General features: G+C 46.0%; 1 protein-coding gene across 3 annotated transcripts in view; it reads left to right on the forward strand.

The window, feature by feature from the left end:
* Positions 1 to 20,393, forward strand: part of DIAPH1 (diaphanous related formin 1) — an 83,272-nt gene extending 62,879 nt beyond the window's left edge. For 2 of the 3 annotated variants that reach the window (XM_036313881.1, XM_036313882.1), the window contains exons 18-27: positions 263 to 361; positions 6,116 to 6,210; positions 6,761 to 6,862; positions 7,090 to 7,329; positions 7,464 to 7,593; positions 8,260 to 8,384; positions 9,005 to 9,169; positions 9,301 to 9,436; positions 11,317 to 11,403; positions 18,442 to 18,599. In XM_036313881.1, coding sequence (XP_036169774.1) covers positions 263 to 361; positions 6,116 to 6,210; positions 6,761 to 6,862; positions 7,090 to 7,329; positions 7,464 to 7,593; positions 8,260 to 8,384; positions 9,005 to 9,169; positions 9,301 to 9,436; positions 11,317 to 11,403; positions 18,442 to 18,599 — 1,337 coding nt within the window. Of the gene's footprint in view, positions 1 to 262; positions 362 to 6,115; positions 6,211 to 6,760; positions 6,863 to 7,089; positions 7,330 to 7,463; positions 7,594 to 8,259; positions 8,385 to 9,004; positions 9,170 to 9,300; positions 9,437 to 11,316; positions 11,404 to 18,441 lie in introns of all 3 variants that reach the window. The other variant, XM_036313880.1, reaches the window with a different exon arrangement.
* Positions 20,394 to 20,762: the final 369 nt, after the last annotated feature.

The raw sequence follows: 20,762 nt of genomic DNA on the forward strand, positions 1-20,762 counted from the left end.
GCTCCCTACAAGTAGATAAGATGTGGGTAGGAAAGCATTGATAACTATTAAAAATGAAAATGAGGTTATTTTTTATAGTTGGAGGAGGAAGTCAGTGATGAAGGGTGGTTGGTTAAAGAAGAGGTTTGCCTTGAAGGAATATAATAGGAGACCATTGTTAATAGAGAGGATGAGAAGGGCCTTTCCAGGATGGAACACTAGTTCATTAAGGCACAGATGTGGTTTGTCCTTAATGTTGCTTTTCTAATCTTTCCCTTTCTAGCCAAGAAAGATCAGGAAGGTGGAGAAGAAAAGAAATCTGTGCAAAAGAAAAAAGTAAAAGAATTAAAGGTGTTGGATTCAAAAACGGCCCAGAATCTCTGTAAGTAACTCTATGATCTGAACTACCTGAAATGTGAAGGATTTCTAAGAGCTTAATTCTGGTGGATGTAAGGTCCCTTGATATGAAACTTCCATTTGTTGAGTTCCTGCTGTATGCCAGATATTGCATAGTGAATTTTCAATCTTGTTTAATCCCTTCAATAGCTCTGCAAAATTGTTAATATATAGTTTTAGGGCAAGGAAATAGAAGCTAAGATTTTTAGGAATTTGCCTAGTCACGTGGCTAGGAAGATTTGAACCTTGGATTTTTTTATTTCAAAGCCCTTACTGTTTCCACTGTATCCACAGACAATCTACCACAAATGTTCCAGATACTGTGTACATTTCCTTCTTTCTTTTAAGTATTTCCTCTTAAATGCAGGTGTTGGCTTGACTTCAGTTAAATCTAAAATAACTTTGTGGTTTAGGATAAATAATGTAAATCCTGGACTTCTCAGAGTCAGATCAATAACTCCAAAGAGTTCTGCTCTGAATTTGCTCCTTACTCCCGTAACTATGATTGGCAGAATTTCAGGCCAGACTCCTCTGCAAAATTGATACAGGTAGTACTTATTTGATGATCAGAATATATGTTCATTTTTTGTTCAACTGTTGATCTCCCAAAGAACATAGATTTAAATATTTGCTCAACAAAAAGTCTGCCATGTTGCAGGCTCTATTAGGCACATACGGGGTTCCGGAGATGAAAGGGTATATAGTCCGTAAAACCTACTCACAATCATGCGATATAGCTATTGTCGCCATTTTTCCAAATGAAAAACTAAAGTTGAGCTATTGTGACTTGGCAGAGGCCACACAAATAATGAGTACACATACCCGTAAGTGAAGTCAGTGATACAATGAGAGCAGTAAGCCTTTACATTATTCTTGGCTATATAATCTTACATCATTGTGAACAAATTGTACTAAATAGTCTGTGGGTAAGTCCTTTTATGGAGACTAAAGTCATGTGACATAATTCCTCCTCCCAAGGTTTATCTCTGGGAACAAAATATGAGTAATTGTTATTTTAGAAAATGATACAAGACGGTGGGGTAGTGTATTATTGTTTCCAATTGAGTGACATCGATATGGAAAATAGAATTCAGGAAGAGGATTGAGATTAGGGTAGGATGGTCTAGGAGATGTAATTTAGTGATTCAAGAATTATTAAGTGCCTCTTATGTGCTGGGGATACAAAACTGAGTGAGACATAGTTCCTATTCATGAACCACACTTTGGGTGGAGATAGAGAAGTAAATAATGCTAATAGCACAACGTGGTAAGTGCTGTGATGGAAGGGTACTAGGGTGCTTGTGAGAGCACTAGGAAAAGGGTCATCTAAATCTAGTGGGGGAAGTATGCTAGAGATCATTCTAAAGGGTGTGCTGCTTAACCTGAGTTGAAAGAACTGTTAATAGTGAAATAAGTGAAGGATGAGGGCTGGCTTGTTCGGGCAGAGCAGTCAGTATGTATGAAGCAGAGGCATGAGATAACATTGTGCAACTGAGGAACTACAAAAAGAGTCTGGTAGGCTTAGCCCTGGCTGGTTGCTCAGTGGTTAGAGCATCAGCCCTCGCACCAAAGGGTCTCAGGTTTGATTCCTGGTCAAGGGCATGTACCTGGTTTCAGGTTGACCCCTGGCCTGATAGGGGCTCATGCTGGCAGCAACCAATTGATGTGTCTCTCTCACATCAGTTTTCCTCTCTTTCTTTCTCCCCACCTCCCTCCCTCCTTCCACTCTCCCTAAAAATCAGTGGAAAATATATCCTCCAGTGAGGACTAACAACAAAATTCTGGTAGGCTTAGGCTAAGAAGTATATATTTCATCCTGAAAGTTATGGAAGTTACTGAAGGGATTTTAATCAGGAAAGTGAGTGATACAACCCTATGTAATTTTTGGAAAGGCTACTCTAGCAGTGATTTTGAGGCTGCAGTGCTAGGGTAGGGGAAGTTTGTAGGCAGAGAGGTGAGTTATTTTTTTGCTTTAAACTAAGAGGTGCCCGGCTGGTGTTGCTCAGTGGTTGAGCATGGACCCATGAACCAGGAGATCACCATTCGATTCCTGCCTGGGCTGTAGGCTCAATCCCCAGTAGGGGGCATACAGGAGGCAGCTGATCAAATGATTCTCTCATCATTGATGTTTCTGTCTCTCCCTCTCCCTTCCTCTCTCTGAAGTCAATTTTAAAAAATTCTATCTTATATAATAAAAGCCTAATATGCTAAGTGTCCAGTCAGCTGTTCAACCAATCAAAGCATAATATGCTAATGATATGCTAAGGCCACTCAACTGCTTGCTATGACGTGCACTGACTACTAGAGGGCACACACTCCTCCCGCAGTCCCTCCCCGGCTGGCCAACCTCCCACATCCTGATCGTGCACTGGTGGGGTCCCTTGGCCTGGCCTGCGCCCTCTCACAATCCAGTACCCTTCAGGGGATGTCAGAGAGCCGGTTTCGGCCCGATCCTGCAGGCCAGGCCGAGGGACCCCACTGGTGCACGAATTCGTGCTCTGGACCTCTAGTAAATAAATAAGTAAACTAGGTCAGAGGTGATCAGGGCCTGGAAGATAAGAAGATAGAATTAATGGAACTCAGTAATTGACTGAGGGGATAAAGGAGATGTTTTCTTAGATTTACATCACTCTACAGAGGATGATATATACCAGTGGTTGGCAAACTCATTAGTCAGCAGAGCCAAATGTCAACAGTACAACGATTGAAATTTCTTTTGAGAGCCAAATTTTTTAAACTTAAACTATATAGGTAGGTACATTGTTATTAACTTAATTAGGGTACTCCTAAGGCTTAGGAAGAGCCACACTGAAGGGGCCAAAGAGCCGTATGTGGCTCTCGAGCCGCAGTTTGCCGACCACGGGTATATACCATTTACTGAAATGGAAAATCCTGCAGGAGTAGTTTTGTCTTGGAAGAAGTGGTAGGTGATAGGCATGATGAGAGGTGGCATGGTAGTGGGTAGAAATGATTAACTTAATTTTAGAATAAAATTTAAGGTGCCTGTGAGACGCCTCCAAAAAGATGGGTGTATTAGGAATTTGGGTATAGAAATCAGGAAGTTCTGACTGGAGATAGGAATTTAGGAGATAGTATGAGTTACAATTGAAACCATGTGGTTTGAAGGCTATTAATATTTAAGGGGCACAGAGTAAGAACAATGGGCTAGGTACAGAAGGTCACCAGGGTGGAAAGCCTCAGATGCCTAGCCAAGGACAATTGTAGAGTGGGACCTGGCCCCCAGGGTGACCTTTCCTGCCCTAGCATATCACTGGTCATGTGGTTTGGACTCCCTGACCATAGAGATAACTTCTAGTCCTCAGTTGTACTTCGGCTCCAGGCCCAGAAAAGCAGCAAAACCAGACAGGGAGCACCAAGGTTGACCTCAAGACCAGCTACATTGAATAATGACCCCCTACCCGGCGATAACCAATCAATCAGTGGAGACCCTGACCCTGAAAGGACACACCTGGAAAGCTGCTGAATATTATATTGAGACCTTCCCCTGGGACTTCCCCTAAAATCTCCACCCTTAGAACCCTTAGGACAGAGGACCCAGGAAACTCTCCCTCCTGGGAACACACCCATACCATCCTCTCCTTGTCTTCCTCCCTCTCCCCCCAGGCATGTCACCTTTACCTTTCTAAGCTTCAAGAGTTCTTCCTTTGCCTATATAACTTGTTCCCTAAGCCCATTTCTTCTATGAATTACTTCTTCTACCTCTGTGATTTTATAAATAAATGTTATAGTTTGAAAAAAATATATTTAAGGGGCAAATAATAAAAGGTAGAAGCCTCAAAGAAAAATGGCTAGCAAGGAGCAGCAAGAAAAATTGTATGAAATAGTCCTAATTGGGAGTAGTCCACGTGTCAGATGAAGACAAGAGTCAAGTAAAATCAGGACTGGACAAGTATCTTTTGCATCTGGCCTTAGGAAAGTCAGTAGCCAAGGCAAGAATAATTTCAGTATAGAATAAGAGTTAAGATTAGAGGCTCTAGAATCCAAGTGTATTTAAATTCTGGCTCTAACCATTACTAGCACAGTGAGACTTTGGATGAGTAGCTTAACTTCTTGAAGTATTAGTTTCCTTTTTGGTCAGATGGGGCTAAGAATACAAACTTATATGGATATTAGGAATGGGGTGAAATGAGATCATGTATGTAGATTGTGTTTAAGGTACTGTTTTTCACATGAAGCAGACATTCAGTAAGTGATTGTCATCTTTTCATGGACTTTTTTAGAATGTTATAAAGTGAAGGAAAGAAAGAAGTTGATAATTAAGGATATTGGGTCAGGGAGGATTTTGATTTTGTTTGTTTTTTAAAGATAGGAGAAATGAGTATGTATGTAAGCTGAAGTAAAGATCCTTAGGGCCAAAACCGGTTTGGCTCAGTGGATAGAGCGTCGGCCTACGGACTGAAAGGTCCCAGGTTCGATTCCGGTCAAGGGCATGTACCTGGGTTGCGGGCACATCCCCAGTAGGAGATGTGCAGGAGGCAGCTGATTGATGTTTCTCTCTCATCGATGTTTCTAACTCTCTATCTCTTCTCCCTTCCTCTCTGTAAAAAATCAATTAAAAAAAAAAGATCCTTAGGATCTCCTGTTCTAGTGAAACATGACAAAAGGATGAGTACATGGGAGTAGTTGCTGATAAGCTTACAGAAGTGTTGGCACAGTTTTCTTCTAGATGATTCCAAAGTCCTTACCCAAGCCTTGTCTTGTCTGCTTCCATCTGAGGGCCCCTAATGCTCATTTTGCAAGTGGCATAAGAGAAAGCTGAGCAAGTAATCTCACCAATGGCTTCAATTTTTCACTTAAGAGAAGCAAGGTCTTCTTACAACTAATGTGGAAGGGGTGGGACAGTTGGGAGGATGGGGACATTTTGGTGGAGCTGCAAAGACAGCCGGGAGAACATAGACTAGGGACACTAGAAAGATTACTAGGCAGTACTGCAGCTTCAGCTATCCTTGGCGCCATCACAAATTCCTAGATTCTGACCTGCAGTGTTTACTAGCATGCATGTTCATTAGCCCAGGTATAAGAATAGAGAAATCAGATGGCAAAATTAACCAGGGACTGGAAGGAGAAGGAAACAAGTGGACAGACATAAGGGTATTAGAAATGAGAATAATAGTAGAGAGTGAAGTGGTAGACTGTAAGTGGAATTGATACATTCTGAGAAAATGGAATGATCAGCCCTCTTCAGAGACAGAATGGGAGAGAGAGGGAGGGAAGGAGGAAGACAGAGGGCGGGCTCTTCCATTTAGAGATGAGTGAGCAAGAGAGCTAGAAGGATAGGAAGTGTTTGTTAGGAAATGGGATATGGCAGTTAAATTAAGAATCAGAACATTTCTAGGCAACGATCGCTTTGAGGATGGAGTCATGAGAGAGTGGAACTAAAATAGAGTGGAACAAACGTCTTTGATGTATATAGAGAAGATCAAAGGCTTCCTGGGAGCAAAGGCATAGAGTCACAGTGTTTGTAGAATGCAGTGCTTGGAACAATGTGGTTGGTATGTGACATCAGTGCAGGGATTAATGAGAGAAAGTTGGGAGGTGGGAACCTTACACACTGGACGGACTCAGGATTCTGACTATGTAAGCAGGGGAGCTGGTGGAGGTTTCTGATGGTGACTTCAAAAGATCACTCACTGGTAGGAAAATTGTCCAGCAAAGGCTTGTGGATGGGCTGGAAGGAGAAAGAGATGAGAACATGTCTTTGTACCTCATTTTCTGGCAGCTATCTTTCTGGGTTCCTTCCGCATGCCCTATCAAGAGATTAAGAATGTCATCCTGGAGGTGAATGAGGCTGTTCTGACTGAGTCTATGATCCAGGTAAGGGGCAAGGTGGTTGTTCTGGAGCTGGCTCTTTGCATCACTGTGCACTAGCCTCGTTTCCTCTCTGCTTAGAGCAGCGGTTCTCAATCTATGGGTCGCAACCCCTTTGGGGGTCAAACAGCCCTTTCAAGGGGTCGCCTAAGACCATCAGAAAACACATATATAATTACATATTGTTTTTGTGATTAATCACTATGCTTTAATTATGTTCAATTTGTAACAATGAAATTGGGGGTCACCACAACATGAGGAACTGCATTAAAGGGTCGTGGCATTAGGAAGGTTGAGAACCACTGGCTTAGAAGCTAAGGATCCTCCTCTGGCATTGTTGACTTAAAGAATGCTTTGCGTAAGTTTCCATCTCTGGTGGTCAGGTTGTTTCTGGTCTACTTTTCAGAAGTCCTGCCATCTCACTAGCTGCCTCTCCCCCCACCCCACAGGCCCATGTTTCCTTCTTAGTGATCCTTGGACAGAGTAAGGGCCTGACAGGAGGCTCATGTTGTCATCTCATCCCCCTCACACTGAGACAGTCCCTTCTCCCTTTCAGAACCTTATTAAGCAGATGCCAGAGCCAGAGCAGTTGAAAATGCTTTCCGAACTGAAGGACGAATATGATGATCTGGCAGAGTCGGAGCAGTTTGGTGTGGTGGTGAGTGAGGCCTGTGGCGACAGGCTCTTCTTCTCTGACCCCCTTACTCCCTCCTCCTGAGAGCAGCTGGGGCACTTGCTGCTTGCCTCTTGTCTGTTTTGAATCTATCTTTCTCTCTCTCCTCCCTGCTCTGGAACTCATATCCTCCCATAGGTGACCCAAGCCTGTAGTGTTTTCTTATTTTTCTGTCTTTGCTGGCTCTGACAGAGCTGCTGTCTTCCCCCCAGATGGGCACTGTGCCCCGCCTGCGTCCTCGCCTCAATGCCATCCTCTTCAAGCTATTGTTCAATGAGCAAGTGGAGAACATCAAGCCAGAGATTGTTTCCGTGACTGCCGCATGCGAGGAGTTGCGGAAGAGTGAGAGCTTCTCTAACCTCCTGGAGATTACCCTGCTTGTCGGCAACTTTATGAATGCTGGTTCCAGGAATGCCGGGGCTTTCGGCTTCAACATCAGCTTCCTCTGTAAGGTGAGCCAGAGGGTTAGGCAGATGACAGAAGGGAAGGCTGCTAGCCTCTATGAGTCCAATGTGACAATTACTCGTGGCCTGAGGTGATCTTGGACTAACAATGTCAGGACTAACAATTTCTTCTCTTTCCCAAGCTTCGAGACACCAAGTCCACAGATCAGAAGATGACATTGTTGCATTTCTTGGCTGAGTTATGTGAGAATGACTATCCTGATGTCCTCAAGTTTCCAGATGAGCTTGCCCACGTGGAGAAAGCCAGCCGAGGTGAGCAGGTTGCATGAAGCTAGAAGGCCCTTCCAAGCCCCACAAATCTCTGCATGGGGAGGGAAATAAGAGTCTATATTTTAGATTATTTTCAGTGCAGGCTGTTTTAGGTGGGAATGAGAGAGAGTGTAAGCATGATGTGTAAGCCACAAGAGAGGAGTATCAGGCAGAAGAGATTGTCCTTGTGTACAGAAGTGGGAAGCACTCAGCCTTCCTAGGGAAACACCAACCACAACTGGAAGAAAGGCAGGTGTTTTTAGTCTAGAACAATGGTTATTCTCATTCAGAAAACATAGACTGGATTAGATTAATAAAAACTAGGCCTCACCATCCTGAAATTATTTAAACAAAAAGCAGCATAGAAATGGGAACAGATTTCTCTTTTTGTATATGTCTCCTTCCTGCAAACCCTGTTCTCTAAAATGGAAGCAGGACTCCAGGGGATGTCAGATTTTTGTGAATCAAATGAAGCTTAGACTCAGTCATCAAGTAACTTATAGTTTCACTGGAAAGAAGTGAAGAACAACTAGACAGTACATAAGAGAACTAAAGTAATTAAATACCAGCTCTCTGTATGGACTGGAACTGTGCCTCGAAGGGCAGGAGCTCAAGGTCTTAAGACATGAGTTAGTAAGCTCTTCCTGTCTGTTTTTGTGTTTCCTTTAGTTTCTGCTGAAAACTTGCAAAAGAATCTAGATCAGATGAAGAAACAAATTTCTGATGTGGAACGTGATGTTCAAAATTTCCCAGCTGCCACAGATGAGAAAGACAAGTTTGTTGAAAAAATGACTATATCCTTTCTTGAAAGGGAGGGAGTTGCTCCCTAGGAAGGAATAGAACTTGGGGGGAGAGGGGGAGCAACAGGCTAGATCTGGTGATATACAATTTTTCCCTCTTAAAAACTTTATTTTCATTAAAAACATAGGTTTTGAAAGCATTCCATTGTTATGGCAGGGGAAGCAAACCATGCAGATAAGCTAAAAGTCCCCCTTGATCCCTTGCCCTCTGCCCATCTCCACCACGCACACACACACACACACACAGGTGTTCCCTCCACACTCCCCAGAAGTATCCTACTGTCACTGGACTTCTTTTTGATTTGCACCTCATGAATTTATTTGATGCAAAAATTGTATTGTGTGCATTGTATTGCTTTTTGCCCACAATCTGTCTTAGCCCTGTTTCCACAGCACTGTATGCAGAGCAGCCTCTTTTTAACTGCTGCCTCCTATTCTATAGGTGGTTTAACATACCCCCTTTGTGGTTATATGGATTGCTTCTGGCTTTTGCCTCGAGATAAATAGTGCTGTATTGAACATCCTCGGGTATGCCAACGTGCATCTTTGAATCTTCCTCTGGGCAGAGAACTGGGTGTGCTTCTTGGCATTGGTCCTTGACTCCATGGCTGCACAGCTTTGTGAAGGATGCGCAGGAACAGTATAACAAGCTGCGGATGATGCACTCTAACATGGAGAGCCTCTATAAGGAGCTGGGCGACTACTTCCTCTTTGACCCCAAGAAGGTGTCTGTGGAAGAATTCTTCATGGATCTCCACAACTTTAAGAATATGTTTGTGGTGAGCAAGGAATGCCTGCTGACTGAGCCTTGGGAACATTTTTCACTTTCACTGGGTTTTTGATGGTTGCTGGTGGGTGTGCGTGTGGGTGAGTGCATGCATGCCTATATGTTCATTTGTTTCCTCCACAGCAAGCCGTCAAAGAGAACCAGAAGCGGCGGGAGACAGAGGAAAAGATGCGGCGAGCAAAACTAGCCAAGGAGAAGGCAGAGAAGGAGCGGCTGGAGAAGCAGCAGAAGAGAGAGCAACTCATAGACATGAATGCAGGTAAGAAGCGGAAGAGAAGGCCTGATGGGCTGAGACAGGAACATTTGGAAGGCTTCTCTGTCTAGAATCTGGAGGCCAGAGAGAACAGCTCATGTCTGAGCTCAGCTCCTGGCAAGTGATAGTTGGCAGCCTTCTCCCTCCAAGACCCTGATGCTGGACTTTCACCCCGACTCGGTGGCATGCACAGGCCAGTTCTCCAGGCTCAGACCCTCTTTTCTCCTCCGCTGGTTCCTGCACTATGTCTCATCTCCCCAGTGATTTTAGGATTGCTGTAACCCTCTGCCTGTCCAAAGTGCCTCTGGCCTACTTTCATACCCTCTGCTAAGTCTTTTGTTCTTTTCCCCACAATGTTTTCCTGGCTCTGCTTCTGTCTTTTAATGGTGGCTTTCCCTCCCTTTCTGCCTATTTCACTAACTACTGTGTCCCAAGTACTTCAGCACAATCATGTATACCTTTCAGATTATAAATGGATTGAACTTCTGGAAAGGGGGCAGGGGACCTGGCCACCCTCTTCTTTCTCCAACAGAATCTCTGTTTTACTACCAGAAGCATGGCTTTGTTGAAACATATGGCCTCAATTACTGGCCCTCTGTTTCCTGTCTCCGCTTCTTTCCTGCTGCTGATTCCCTGCCCCCCTCTGGCTGCTCCAGCGGAAATTGTGCACAGCACTGAGCTGATGCCACCCTTCTTGAACCTGAGAGGCTGTGAGCCATCTGAGTGAAGGAGTTCCAGGGCTGCCGGGTTTGGCAAGAATGAGAGTGTTTGCTGAGCACAAAAGGCAAGGGCTGCTCTAATACCTCTTGCTCCAGGGGCTTTCTTTGGGATTTCCTGTTGTGGTAATATCAGGGACCTGAAGCAGCAGGAACATTTCATCTTTTCTTCATACTTTTCTGGGAAGCAATTCTCTGCTCTTATCCCAGTTGTGTATAAGCCACAAACTATTCTAGAAATGCTATTTAAGCCCACAGCAAATATTCGCCTTCCCCCATTCTCCTCAGGCACCTAGGGTTGTCCCCAGGTACTGTCTATAGGACGTAACAGGGAAATGTAGAGCTCAGCTGACCAGGTATGAGGGCTGTACCCAGTCATCAGGTTACACCCGACCTTGTCCAGGCCCTGGGACGCCCAGGGCAAGCAAATGAGGTTGGAATGTAGGTCAGCTGCATTGGTGATGTTCAGCCAGCAGGTGGCGCTTGGAGCAGTGAACCTAGCCTTGTAGCTGGCAGCCTGGGGCTCCTTGGGATTTCGAGTTTCAGATTTCACCATCCTGAGCTGTTACCATGGAAACAGAGCCAGGCTGGAAAGAGGATTCTACATTAACTCTTTGTATTCCAGTCAGGATGTTTCTCTTAGATGCCTAGCTGGCTTTGGGTCTATGCAGCCACTGGGGACAGTACTTCAGTGAAATGTACTCTTAATCAGTTCTCTCTCATCTTTTCTCTGCCCTGCTCTGAAACTGGAACCAGGTGCTGCATGAAAGGTTTATGTAAACTGGAGTGAAACACTGGAATAGAGAGAGAATTATATAGTTCCTTGCTAATTTCATAATCCCAGTCTCGGTCCGTATCCTGGTCTTGGAGTTGGGCAGTTCTGCAATTCCCTGTGCTTGTCCTGATTGGGATGGGAAGGAAAGAGTACTGCAGGAAAATATCCCAAGGTTTGCAGTGGTTAGTAGACAATGAAACCTTTTGTTTGAACCATTTCAGACAGATACACATAAGCAAGGGCTGAGGCTTGAGGTTGAGCCCTCTGTCTGTGCTGAGCCCCCAGCCATTGTGGTCGAGGGGAAGCCAAGCAGACACCATGCATTTTGTGTGGGGCTCAGCACATGCGTGTTGCTTGGGCTGAAGAGCTTACATCTCCATCTTTGTTCATAACAGAAGGTGATGAAACAGGTGTGATGGATAGTCTCCTGGAAGCCCTGCAGTCAGGTGCAGCATTCCGACGGAAGAGAGGACCCCGTCAGGGTAAGTAAGCAAATGGAGCCTTCCCCCTGGTGAAGGGGGTGAGCCTCTCTGCTCCTGGTCCTGCTTGTCCTGGGCTGAAGAGGGGTAAACACGCTCTGAGGGTTTAGAAACTTCCTCATGATAGTCCCTGCATCTGGAAATGGATTGTGTAGTCCTCTTCCTCCCATGTTAGAAAGTACTGACTTGGAGAACTAGGGCTTGAGGTACTGACTGCGGATCACTTACATTTGATTATTCTTGCATTTCTCCCATCCTTGAAGCAGTTACTTGGAGCAAGCTAACCATGGTGCAGGACACAGAGATTTAGGTGGGCGTTTGAGTGTATGAACAAAATTGACCCAAATACAAAACTATGTTAGATGTAGGAAACACAAAGAAAAAATGAGCGAGGAGTCCTTACTCTCAACTTCACAAGCAGAAGAGATAGAGACTAATAAAAAGTATAAAATCCTATAGAGAAGGTTAGACATCGTTTTCCCCAGATATAAAGGAGCATCTCAAGGGCAGGAGTATGCTGTGTCTGAGAACTACCTTCTCCTTGGGTGTAGTTGACCCCCATTGCACTTGCCCTTCCCCATTGACTCCCCTGCAATCTCTTCTCCCCACCTTTAGAAGATTTAAGTGGATTACGCTGAGCCAGAAGAATTCTAAGAAGAGTTATGGGGGTAGGAGGACAAATGACCTAGGCATTAGTATGAGGAAGGATCAGCGGATAACTTCCTTTGAAGGAAGTGTACAGTAGCCTGCAGACTAGTCCAAAAGGTATAGCCAAGGCTACCCCTCATGTGGTATTGACCTGCACCATTGTCTCAGTGAAGTACCTTCGGGACTAGGAATGATGGCTTCTTTTCTAGGTTGAAGGGTGGAAATTACAGAAAAGGCATCATTAAGGATTTCTACTTCTAAGGGAGTTGGAGCTATGTTCTTATTCCCTGGCTGGTACATTTGTAGGCCTGTTTGATATGACCTTTACTTTAAGGTTCTTGTAAAGAGGAGGAGTTGTACAGTTTGCTTTGGCCAGTGCTTAGCTATTGACACAGTGGTATCTATAGGGTGTATAGTACCTGTCAGAGCCTGGAAAGGAACCTGAGGATCCAGGGCAAGGGTCCTCAAACTTTTTAAACAGGGGGCCAGTTTACTGTCCCTCAGACTGTTGGAGGGCCGGACTATAGTTTAAAAAAAAAACTATGAACAAATAAATTCCTATGCACACTGCACATATCTTATTTTGAAGTAAAAAAACAAAACGGGCCCTAACCGGTTTGGCTCAGTGGATAGAGTGTCGGCCTGCGGACTGAAAGGTCCCAGGTTCAATTCCGGTCAAGGGCATGTACCTTGGTTGCAGGCACATCCCCAGTAGGAGGTGTGCAGGAGGCAGCTGGTCGATGTTTCTCTCTCATCGATGTTTCTAACTCTCTATCCTTCTCCCTTCCTCTCTGTAAAAATATCAATAAAACATATTAAAAAAAACAAACAAACAAACAAAAAAAAAACAACGGGAACAAATACAATATTTGTATTTGCATGTGGCCTGCGGGCTGTAGTTTGAGGACCCCTGATCCAGGGTATAGAGAATGCTAACTCATATAAACTCAGAGTCCTGGCCCAAGTGTTGTGGGTCACTGTGAGTTTTAGCTATAATGACTGACTGCCTGTTTCTACCCATACTGGGAATATCCAGAGGGAAATTCTGTTCTGTGACGTAACAGGAGGATCTCTAGTTATGACTCTTACCCATGTTCTGGCATCCTCTGGGTACAGGCTCTCTAGAGGGGAGGAGAGGGGGGTAGGGTAGGACAAAGCGTTTAGTCTATAGATCAGTGTTTGGTAGAGAACGCAGCTGGTAGTATTGCTTTTGTGTTTAGCCTTTAGAGCTTCTGCAACATGGTTTCCCACCCACCATATAAGGTGATGTGGCCTTCCATTAAGCATTTCTAGCCAAACAAAAGCACATTGCATCTCACTGTTTTTCCTGTATCCTCTCAGCTAAGCGCCAGCCTGTATCAGACTTTTGGTGGGGAATTCCCTTTTAAGCCTCTTCCTGTGGAACTGCTAGAATCCCAGATGCTTCCTGTACACAGGCAGCCAGACAGCTTCCCTCTGCTGGGGAGACCCATGCGCCACTCTTCCCAAGTGGGAAAACCAGGACTCCCAGGCAGAGGAAGCAGGGGTTTTCAACAGAGGATCTGAATTAGTCAAGGCACTGTTTCCCAGTGTAAGAAGGAATGGGAGGAGACTTATAATAGGAGATATTGATGCAAAAAGCAGTTGAAAATGAGAACTACATACTTCTTAAATTGGTTCCATCTTATAGACTTATCTTTCTGGGCTCTGGGTTCACTGAACACACCTGAACATCAGGGAGTATCTCTCAGGGGAGACATTTCTAGTTACTCTGGTAAGCTGTTTAGACCTGGGTGCATTCACATCATATAAAGTGATGTGGCCTTACATTAAATGTAAATAGACAGCTGGGCATCAAAATAGAGTGCAAAGAGCATAGGACAAGGATCAAAAGGCCCCAGGTCAAGTCTAATTACCTTAGACAAGTCTGGTTACCTTACACAAGTTTCTGGGACTCAGTTTTTTCATGTATAAAATGAGAGTTGGACTGAAATGGCCTCTGGGGTCCTTTCCAGCTTTATTATCTTTTAATACAGTGACAATAGGATTCTCAAACTATAAAGGCTCTGGTGGCTGTGGTTTCCCTGGTGGCTGCTGGACTGGTGCTTGGTGGTGTCTGACTGTTCCTCCTGGCCAATTGGAGCCAAAAAAACAAGCACTATCAAGCAGATCTGCCTCACAGCCTCCTCAGTCGCAGAGAGGCAGCTGTCCCCATTCAAAGACACTAGCCTTCTCCCTAGAATTCAAAGGAATGTTACCAAAAAATATTTGGCCTCTGGAGACCTGAGGGAGTGACCAGTATACAAAGACGCTTTGAGGAGTTGGAAGAGGAGAGTTACTATCAGGGCTGGCTCATTAAAAGTGACATGTAAACTGCTGGGCTCTACAGGGTGTGGGAGAACAATGGCTTGAGTGTCAAGGAGAAGAATCCATGTGATTGTATTGCTGCTACTCTTTCAGGCTGATGATTGAGTCTGCTTGTGGTTTAATGACTCAACTTTATCTCCATGTCTGAATGGTAGCCTCTTATACAGGCCATCTGCTCATGGGATAAAAGTCAAGGGAAGAAAGAAATTCATCTCCCTTTCCTTTCCTCTGCTACTTCCCTGCTTCCCTGAAGACTCCACCTACACTAATAGAACCTTAGAGTTGGGGAAGGCGCTAAAGCCCTCTAGAGATTAGCACCTAACCTCTTCATAGGTAATAGAATTAAAACCCAGATAAGACCTTGCCCAGGTCTACAAAAGTGGCTAATGATAGAGCCAGAACTGTAGCCACTTTAGCGAAGCCAAGTCCAGGGCTACTTCCACTAAGCCTACAGGATCAGACAGCAGATGACAGCAACCCTTCTGTGTAGGCAGAAATATTCTTTCATACCTTCCAGCAAGGAGACCCCTGCATAGGGTGAAATTGCTTCAGGGAGTTTTCTGATGACCACCTGTCTGGAGAAGGTGAAGAGTATTCCTATATCTCTCCAATTCTCCCTCCACTTCGGTAAAATTAGGACAGGAATTATAATTAGGAGACTTGAGACAATAATGAGTTCTTTAGGGTGGTAATGATCGCCCCATCTGCCCTAGTTTCCTCTTCCCTAAGGAAGCTTATTAACAAGAGCACTTCCTCTTTAGTAGTAGTTCCTAGCCTGTGTTTTATAAATGTCTTTCCAAACCATTAACCTTCTGATTCATCTATACTAGTGTTATATGGTTGATTTTTTTTTTTTTTTTTTTTTTAAATATATTTTATTGATTTTTTACAGAGAGGAAGGGAGAGAGATAGAAAGTTAGAAACATCCATGAGAGAGAAACATCGATCAGCTGCCTCCTGCACATCTCCCACTGGGGATATGCCCGCAACCCAGGTACATGCCCTTGACCGGAATCGAACCTGGGACCTTTCAGTCCGCAGGCCGACGCTCTATCCACTGAGCCAAACCGGTTTCGGCTATATGGTTGATTTTGCTGGTGTTTTAATCCTAGCCCACCCCTGACTTCTGGGAATCTGGCCTCAGCTTTGACTGATGTCTCAAGATTGTTCCCTTTTCCCCATACTCTGTGGGACTGTTCTCTTATGACTTAATAATCCGCCCTGATCCCATGAGTTAAAATGCTCATCTGCTTCTGCGGCTACTTTTCAGTAGTTTTAACACAAGCACCCGAGTTAGGGAAGGACAGGGGAGAGGTCAGTTCTTCTGGGTTATAAAAGCTATTCAGCTTGACTGTGGCCCTGAAGACACAGTGGAAGCCAGGATTCCTCGATTCTCTTCCCCATTCCTATAAGAGCTCTCATTTCTTTTTTTCCTTTTTTAAAATATGTTTTCATTAATTTCAGAGAGAGAGAGAGAGAGAGAGAGAGAGAGAGAGAGAGAGAGAGAGGAGAGAGAGAAACATCAAGAGAGAGAGAGAAAAGAATCATACATCGGCTGCCAGGATCCTGTACACCCCCTACTGGGACTGAGCCCACAACCTGGGCATGTGCCCTGACCGGGAATCAAACCGTGACCTCCTGGTTCATGGGTCCATGCTCAACCACTGAGTCATACCAGCCGGGCAGGAGCTCTCATGTCTTATGCTAACCTTAGGCCACATGTGTCCATCCCTAGAGTACCTCTGCTCTAGGCTTACAAGGGAAGTTTTGGTCTTCTCCCCTACCATCCACGCCTAATTTTTATGAAATCAGTAACCAGAAACTTTTTTACTCTAGAAAAATTTGGAAACACTGCTTGATTTTAGTATCTTCTGAGTTTAGAGGAAGAAATCAAAGAGAGAAGAGGCTTGAGACATATGCCACTTGAACTCCAACATCTACACACACACACACACACACACACTTTTGCAGATTTTCTTAACTGCTGGAGAGTAAGTTCAAAGGAGCAGTAAAGTGATATTACTGCTTTTCCAGACACGAGAAGTAGGGACGAGAGAAGCAAGTATTTCAGAGAAGAGTGGAAATTAAGTGGATCTGAGGAAGAATTTGCTAGAGAGACAGAAGGAAGACAGGAGAAGCATATACATAGAGACCATGCTAGTCACACTCCAGTACACATCTTTCCCTCCCCTGTCAGCCACTGAGGCAGTGTTTTATGTTCATAATCCAGGGAGTGGTTCGTGTGAAAGCCCCAGAGTCTAGGTCACACACCCTCCACCTGTAACCAGATGGGCCTCGTGCCTGTCAGGGCCTTCACTCTTCTTTCTCCTCTTGATAGACAATCTCTTGTGCCCCTGGGAGGAGGAGGAGGAGGAGGAAGAGACCTATAAATTGGTAACTGTGGGCATGCTGTGTGCTCCCTGCTGACCTGTAGGTAGCCTTTGCCGTGTGAACACAGTGGCACTGGGTCACATTTCTGCAGAGAAGCTAACAACCCTGGTGATGACATGGGCCCTCTAACCCTGTTTGGCTTCTGCATTCCCTAAAGCTTCTTGCTGGTCTAAAGAAGGCAGAACTGTCCGGGTGCTTTGTTCACTGCTCCTCTGGACCCCTTCCCTCAGGCGGGACACAGCTGCCTGCGTTGAGGAATGCAGTTAGGGATGAAGTCTGCATTTAGGAGAGCCAGGCTTCATCTGTCCTACCCCCTTAAAATGCAGGCATTGTTTTCTCCACTCAGCTTTCCCATGACCCAGCAAGCTCTTCCTTTTTTTTAAATTGAGATATAAACCACATGCCTAAAATACACCCTTTTAAAGTATACAATTCAGTGTTTTTCGGTATGTTCCCAAGGTTGTGTAACCATCACCACTATCTAATTCCAAAACATTTTCATCACCCCAAAAGGAAACTCCATACCCATTAGCAGTGACTCCTCCTTCTCCCCACCCCCAGCCCTCTATGAATTTGCCCATTTCAGACATTTTGTAGAAAAGGAATGACAGCGTCCTTGCTTCTGTCACCCCAGGCAGGCAGCTCTTTGTGTACATGTGGTGTCCACGCTGCTCCCGGGGCCTGGGAAGAGGCAGACAGCAGAGATGGGAGTGGTACCAAGGAACTGCCTCTTGTTGGGGGTACTGGGGCCGTAAATCTGGATTCCATTAATGAATATGAGAGTCTGGGGACGGCTGCCAACAGTTTCTGGTTAGAACAGAAACTCACGGATTGATTGGTTCTTCTTCCTGTTTAGGATGACAACTGGAGCTTCACAATGCCTTAGCCCATGGGGCCGAGATTTCTTTGTAGGGACCCCTCCTGGCCATCCTTGCCCCTAGCTCTGCCTTCCCCGACTTACCTTTCCTTACCTCATTACCCACCCCGACACACAACACACACACACCGTGCAGGGCCCTTGGCATTCATATCACAGCTGCTACCCTTGAGGTGGGAGAGAGCTAGGGTGGGGCCTGTGGGGAGAGGGAGTGCTGGGGGACACATGGGGAGTGTGACATGCATGTGATGTCAGCCCGTGGCTGCTGCTCCTCTTTGCAGGAGTCCCCCTGGCCGCCTGCTGAAGGCCCCCCTCTGCTTGGGACAGCCCTCCCAGGGCTGACTCAAAGTGGTTTGGGCCTAGGAACTTCCTGGGAACTGCCAACAAAACAAGAATAATACTGTTCACTAAGCTTGAGGCTATTTCATTCCAACAACATTACGATGAGAAAATCGATTTTGAGTACTTATCTCTCTAAGTTAAACAGCTAACACTTGAACCCTGTTCTGTCTGTCTAGCTGTATTCAAACCTTTGTACTATTTTCACAAAGGAAAGCAAGAGCACAGCTTGCTCTCCTGCCTCTACCACACTCTCTTATATTCTCTGCACCCCGCCCAAGGGTATATTCCTCACTTCTTAGACCTCTGTCCTTCCTTCAAAATAAGGGCCTCTGTGAACCGGACAGGGCAGCCACGTTTGCATGGCGCCTGGCTAAATGTCTACCCCAGAGTTCAGAGGGGCCTTCTCTGAACGAGCTCTCTCATGTCTTCTCTTGCAGCCAACAGGAAAGCCGGGTGTGCAGTCACATCTCTGCTGGCCTCGGAGCTGACCAAGGACGATGCCATGACTGCTGTTGCTGCCAAGGTGCCCAAGATGAGTGATGGGGTCCCCACAATCCTTGAGGAAACCAAGGAGTTGGTTGGCCGTGCAAGCTAATCTGGGTCCTGTGGCCGAGGCTCCTCCTCAGTGGAGCCCCAGACTGTCCTGCCTGCAGCCTGTGCCTAAAGGGTCATGGAGATATCCCTGTGGGTGGCCGTTCCCATCGCCCCGACCCTGTCTCCCTCTCTGGCCTGCTGCTCTCTGTCTGTCATACACAGCTTCAGCTGCCTGGGGGCCAGCAGGAGAGGGCGGTAGGGGGAGGCCTGAGCCCAACCCAGCCAGCCCTGGCTGTTGCATTACCAAAGCAGGCTCTGTGTTCGCTGCCTTAACCCCAAGTGTCTCCTCTCTGTTACTTTGAGGCCTCTCTCAGACAGAGTCCCACCTGCTTTCTCAGCCTCTGGCTTTCCAGTGGGCTTCCCATAGGTCAATCTTGCTGGGTTTGTGCTTTTTTTGTGTGGTTTCTCTGGCCCTGAGAACAGCATGGGGCTTGTGAACCTCTGGGCTATATCCCACCTTTCATTGCGGTTCCCTCTGCTCTGCTCTTTCTTCTCCTGGCTGTTATTTATTACTAGTGGTGTGGCATTGGGAGCTACTTCTAAGGAAGTGGTGAGAAATCCCACCCTTACTCCACCTTCCTGAGAAAGGCCTCCCAAAACAAAAAAGGACCTGGACCACCTTTATGTGTTCCACTGGGGCTTAGGCCAGAGCCTGTAGGCAGGCCGGGCATAGAGACATTGTGGGACCTGCCCAGCCTGCTGCCATGCTTTGTGCCCTTGCCTCTGTGGACCCTCTACACCACCCCAGGCTCCTGAGCCATGGTCCCTCCTGCCCTCCCCAGAGCTTTGGTGCATCTCATCTGGAGTATTGTGACCATCCCAACACCTCACCCTCTGTCTCCAAGGAAATGGGAGGTGGAGCCTCCTGGCTGAGAAATTGTTTTGCAAATGGATCTATTTTTGTATGAGATTTTTTTTTTTTTTTTAAAGAAAAATAACTCTTCCTTCCCCCTTTCTCCTCCATAATGTAAGAGGCTTTGATGGCAGGTTCCAGAGTCCTTGGGATTCTCCCCACAGGCCTCAACCAGGCCCCTGGACCTCCACCTCAGCTCTCAAGCTCTGGGCCCTTGATGCCAGTGCGAATTCTCTCTCCCAGCACCCGGTTCTGGTGGAGGAAGAAGCTCTTCTCTGAGCTGAGCCAGGTCTAAGAGTAGTGGGAGCTCTGAGACCAGAGTTTTTATAAATTTAATATATTTATCAAGCCAAATGTGCAGATGCTAACTGGACACTCTGGGGAAGTGGGCACAGGAGTGCCCCCACACTTTGTACTCCTGCTCCCTTCTGAACAGTGGGCAGGCCAAACTGTTCAGTGGCCCCAGCCACCGGAAGCTCAGACTGGCTCAAGGTGACACTTGTGCCACCCTGTGCTCCTTTCATCGTCCCACCTGGGTAGGGAGAGAATAGCACTGTTAAGGCTTGGCCCAGATACGGTTGTTAGTGCAGGGGGAGCAGGGGGAGACTAGGGACACTTGCACTGAGGCCTTGAGGCCAGGAGGAAGGCTCTGGTTGCTAGAGCCTGTGTGAAGGGCCAACAGCAGTTCTTTTGAGCTATTCCCGGAAAGACTGGTACGAGGGCCTGCCGCTCCCTAGGTCTCCTTCCTCTCCCTGCTGACATCTGGGGCTTTGACCCTTTCTTTTTTAATCTACTTTTGCTAAGATGCATTTAATAAAAAATAAATATTTAAAAAAGGGACAAAATGCAGACCTATTTCCCTTGCCTCTCGGGCTTCTGGGATGTCATCACCTCCAGTTTGTTGGGTTTGTTTCCAACTGTTAATAAAGCATTGAAACAGTACTGCGTACAGCCCCTGTGTGAATTTCTGAGCTGGTTCTTTTCACTCTCATCCAGGCTCCTCCGTCTTGTCCTGCATCAAATCCCTGGTTGACCTGACACATCATTGTAAAAAAGTTCAAGGTGTCCATCATGTGCTAGAAACTGGTTGAGGCCTAGAGAAGATTAATACATGGTGGCTTCTGCCCCACCATTTGCCCTCCATAAAGGCCCCAGTTCAAGACCCCCACTTCCTAATTGCTGCCTTTGGCTTGGACCCTGTTTTTAAATTCAGTTCTAGCTCCCGCCTCTCCATGCCCCCAGACGTCAGTTTCCTGGTAGTACCTGTGCCTCTTGATGAGGGAAACATCTGGCTCCCATTCTTCCAGCTCC

Source organism: Myotis myotis, unplaced genomic scaffold (assembly GCF_014108235.1).
Source record: "Myotis myotis isolate mMyoMyo1 unplaced genomic scaffold, mMyoMyo1.p scaffold_m19_p_6, whole genome shotgun sequence".
NCBI lineage: Eukaryota > Metazoa > Chordata > Mammalia > Chiroptera > Vespertilionidae > Myotis > Myotis myotis.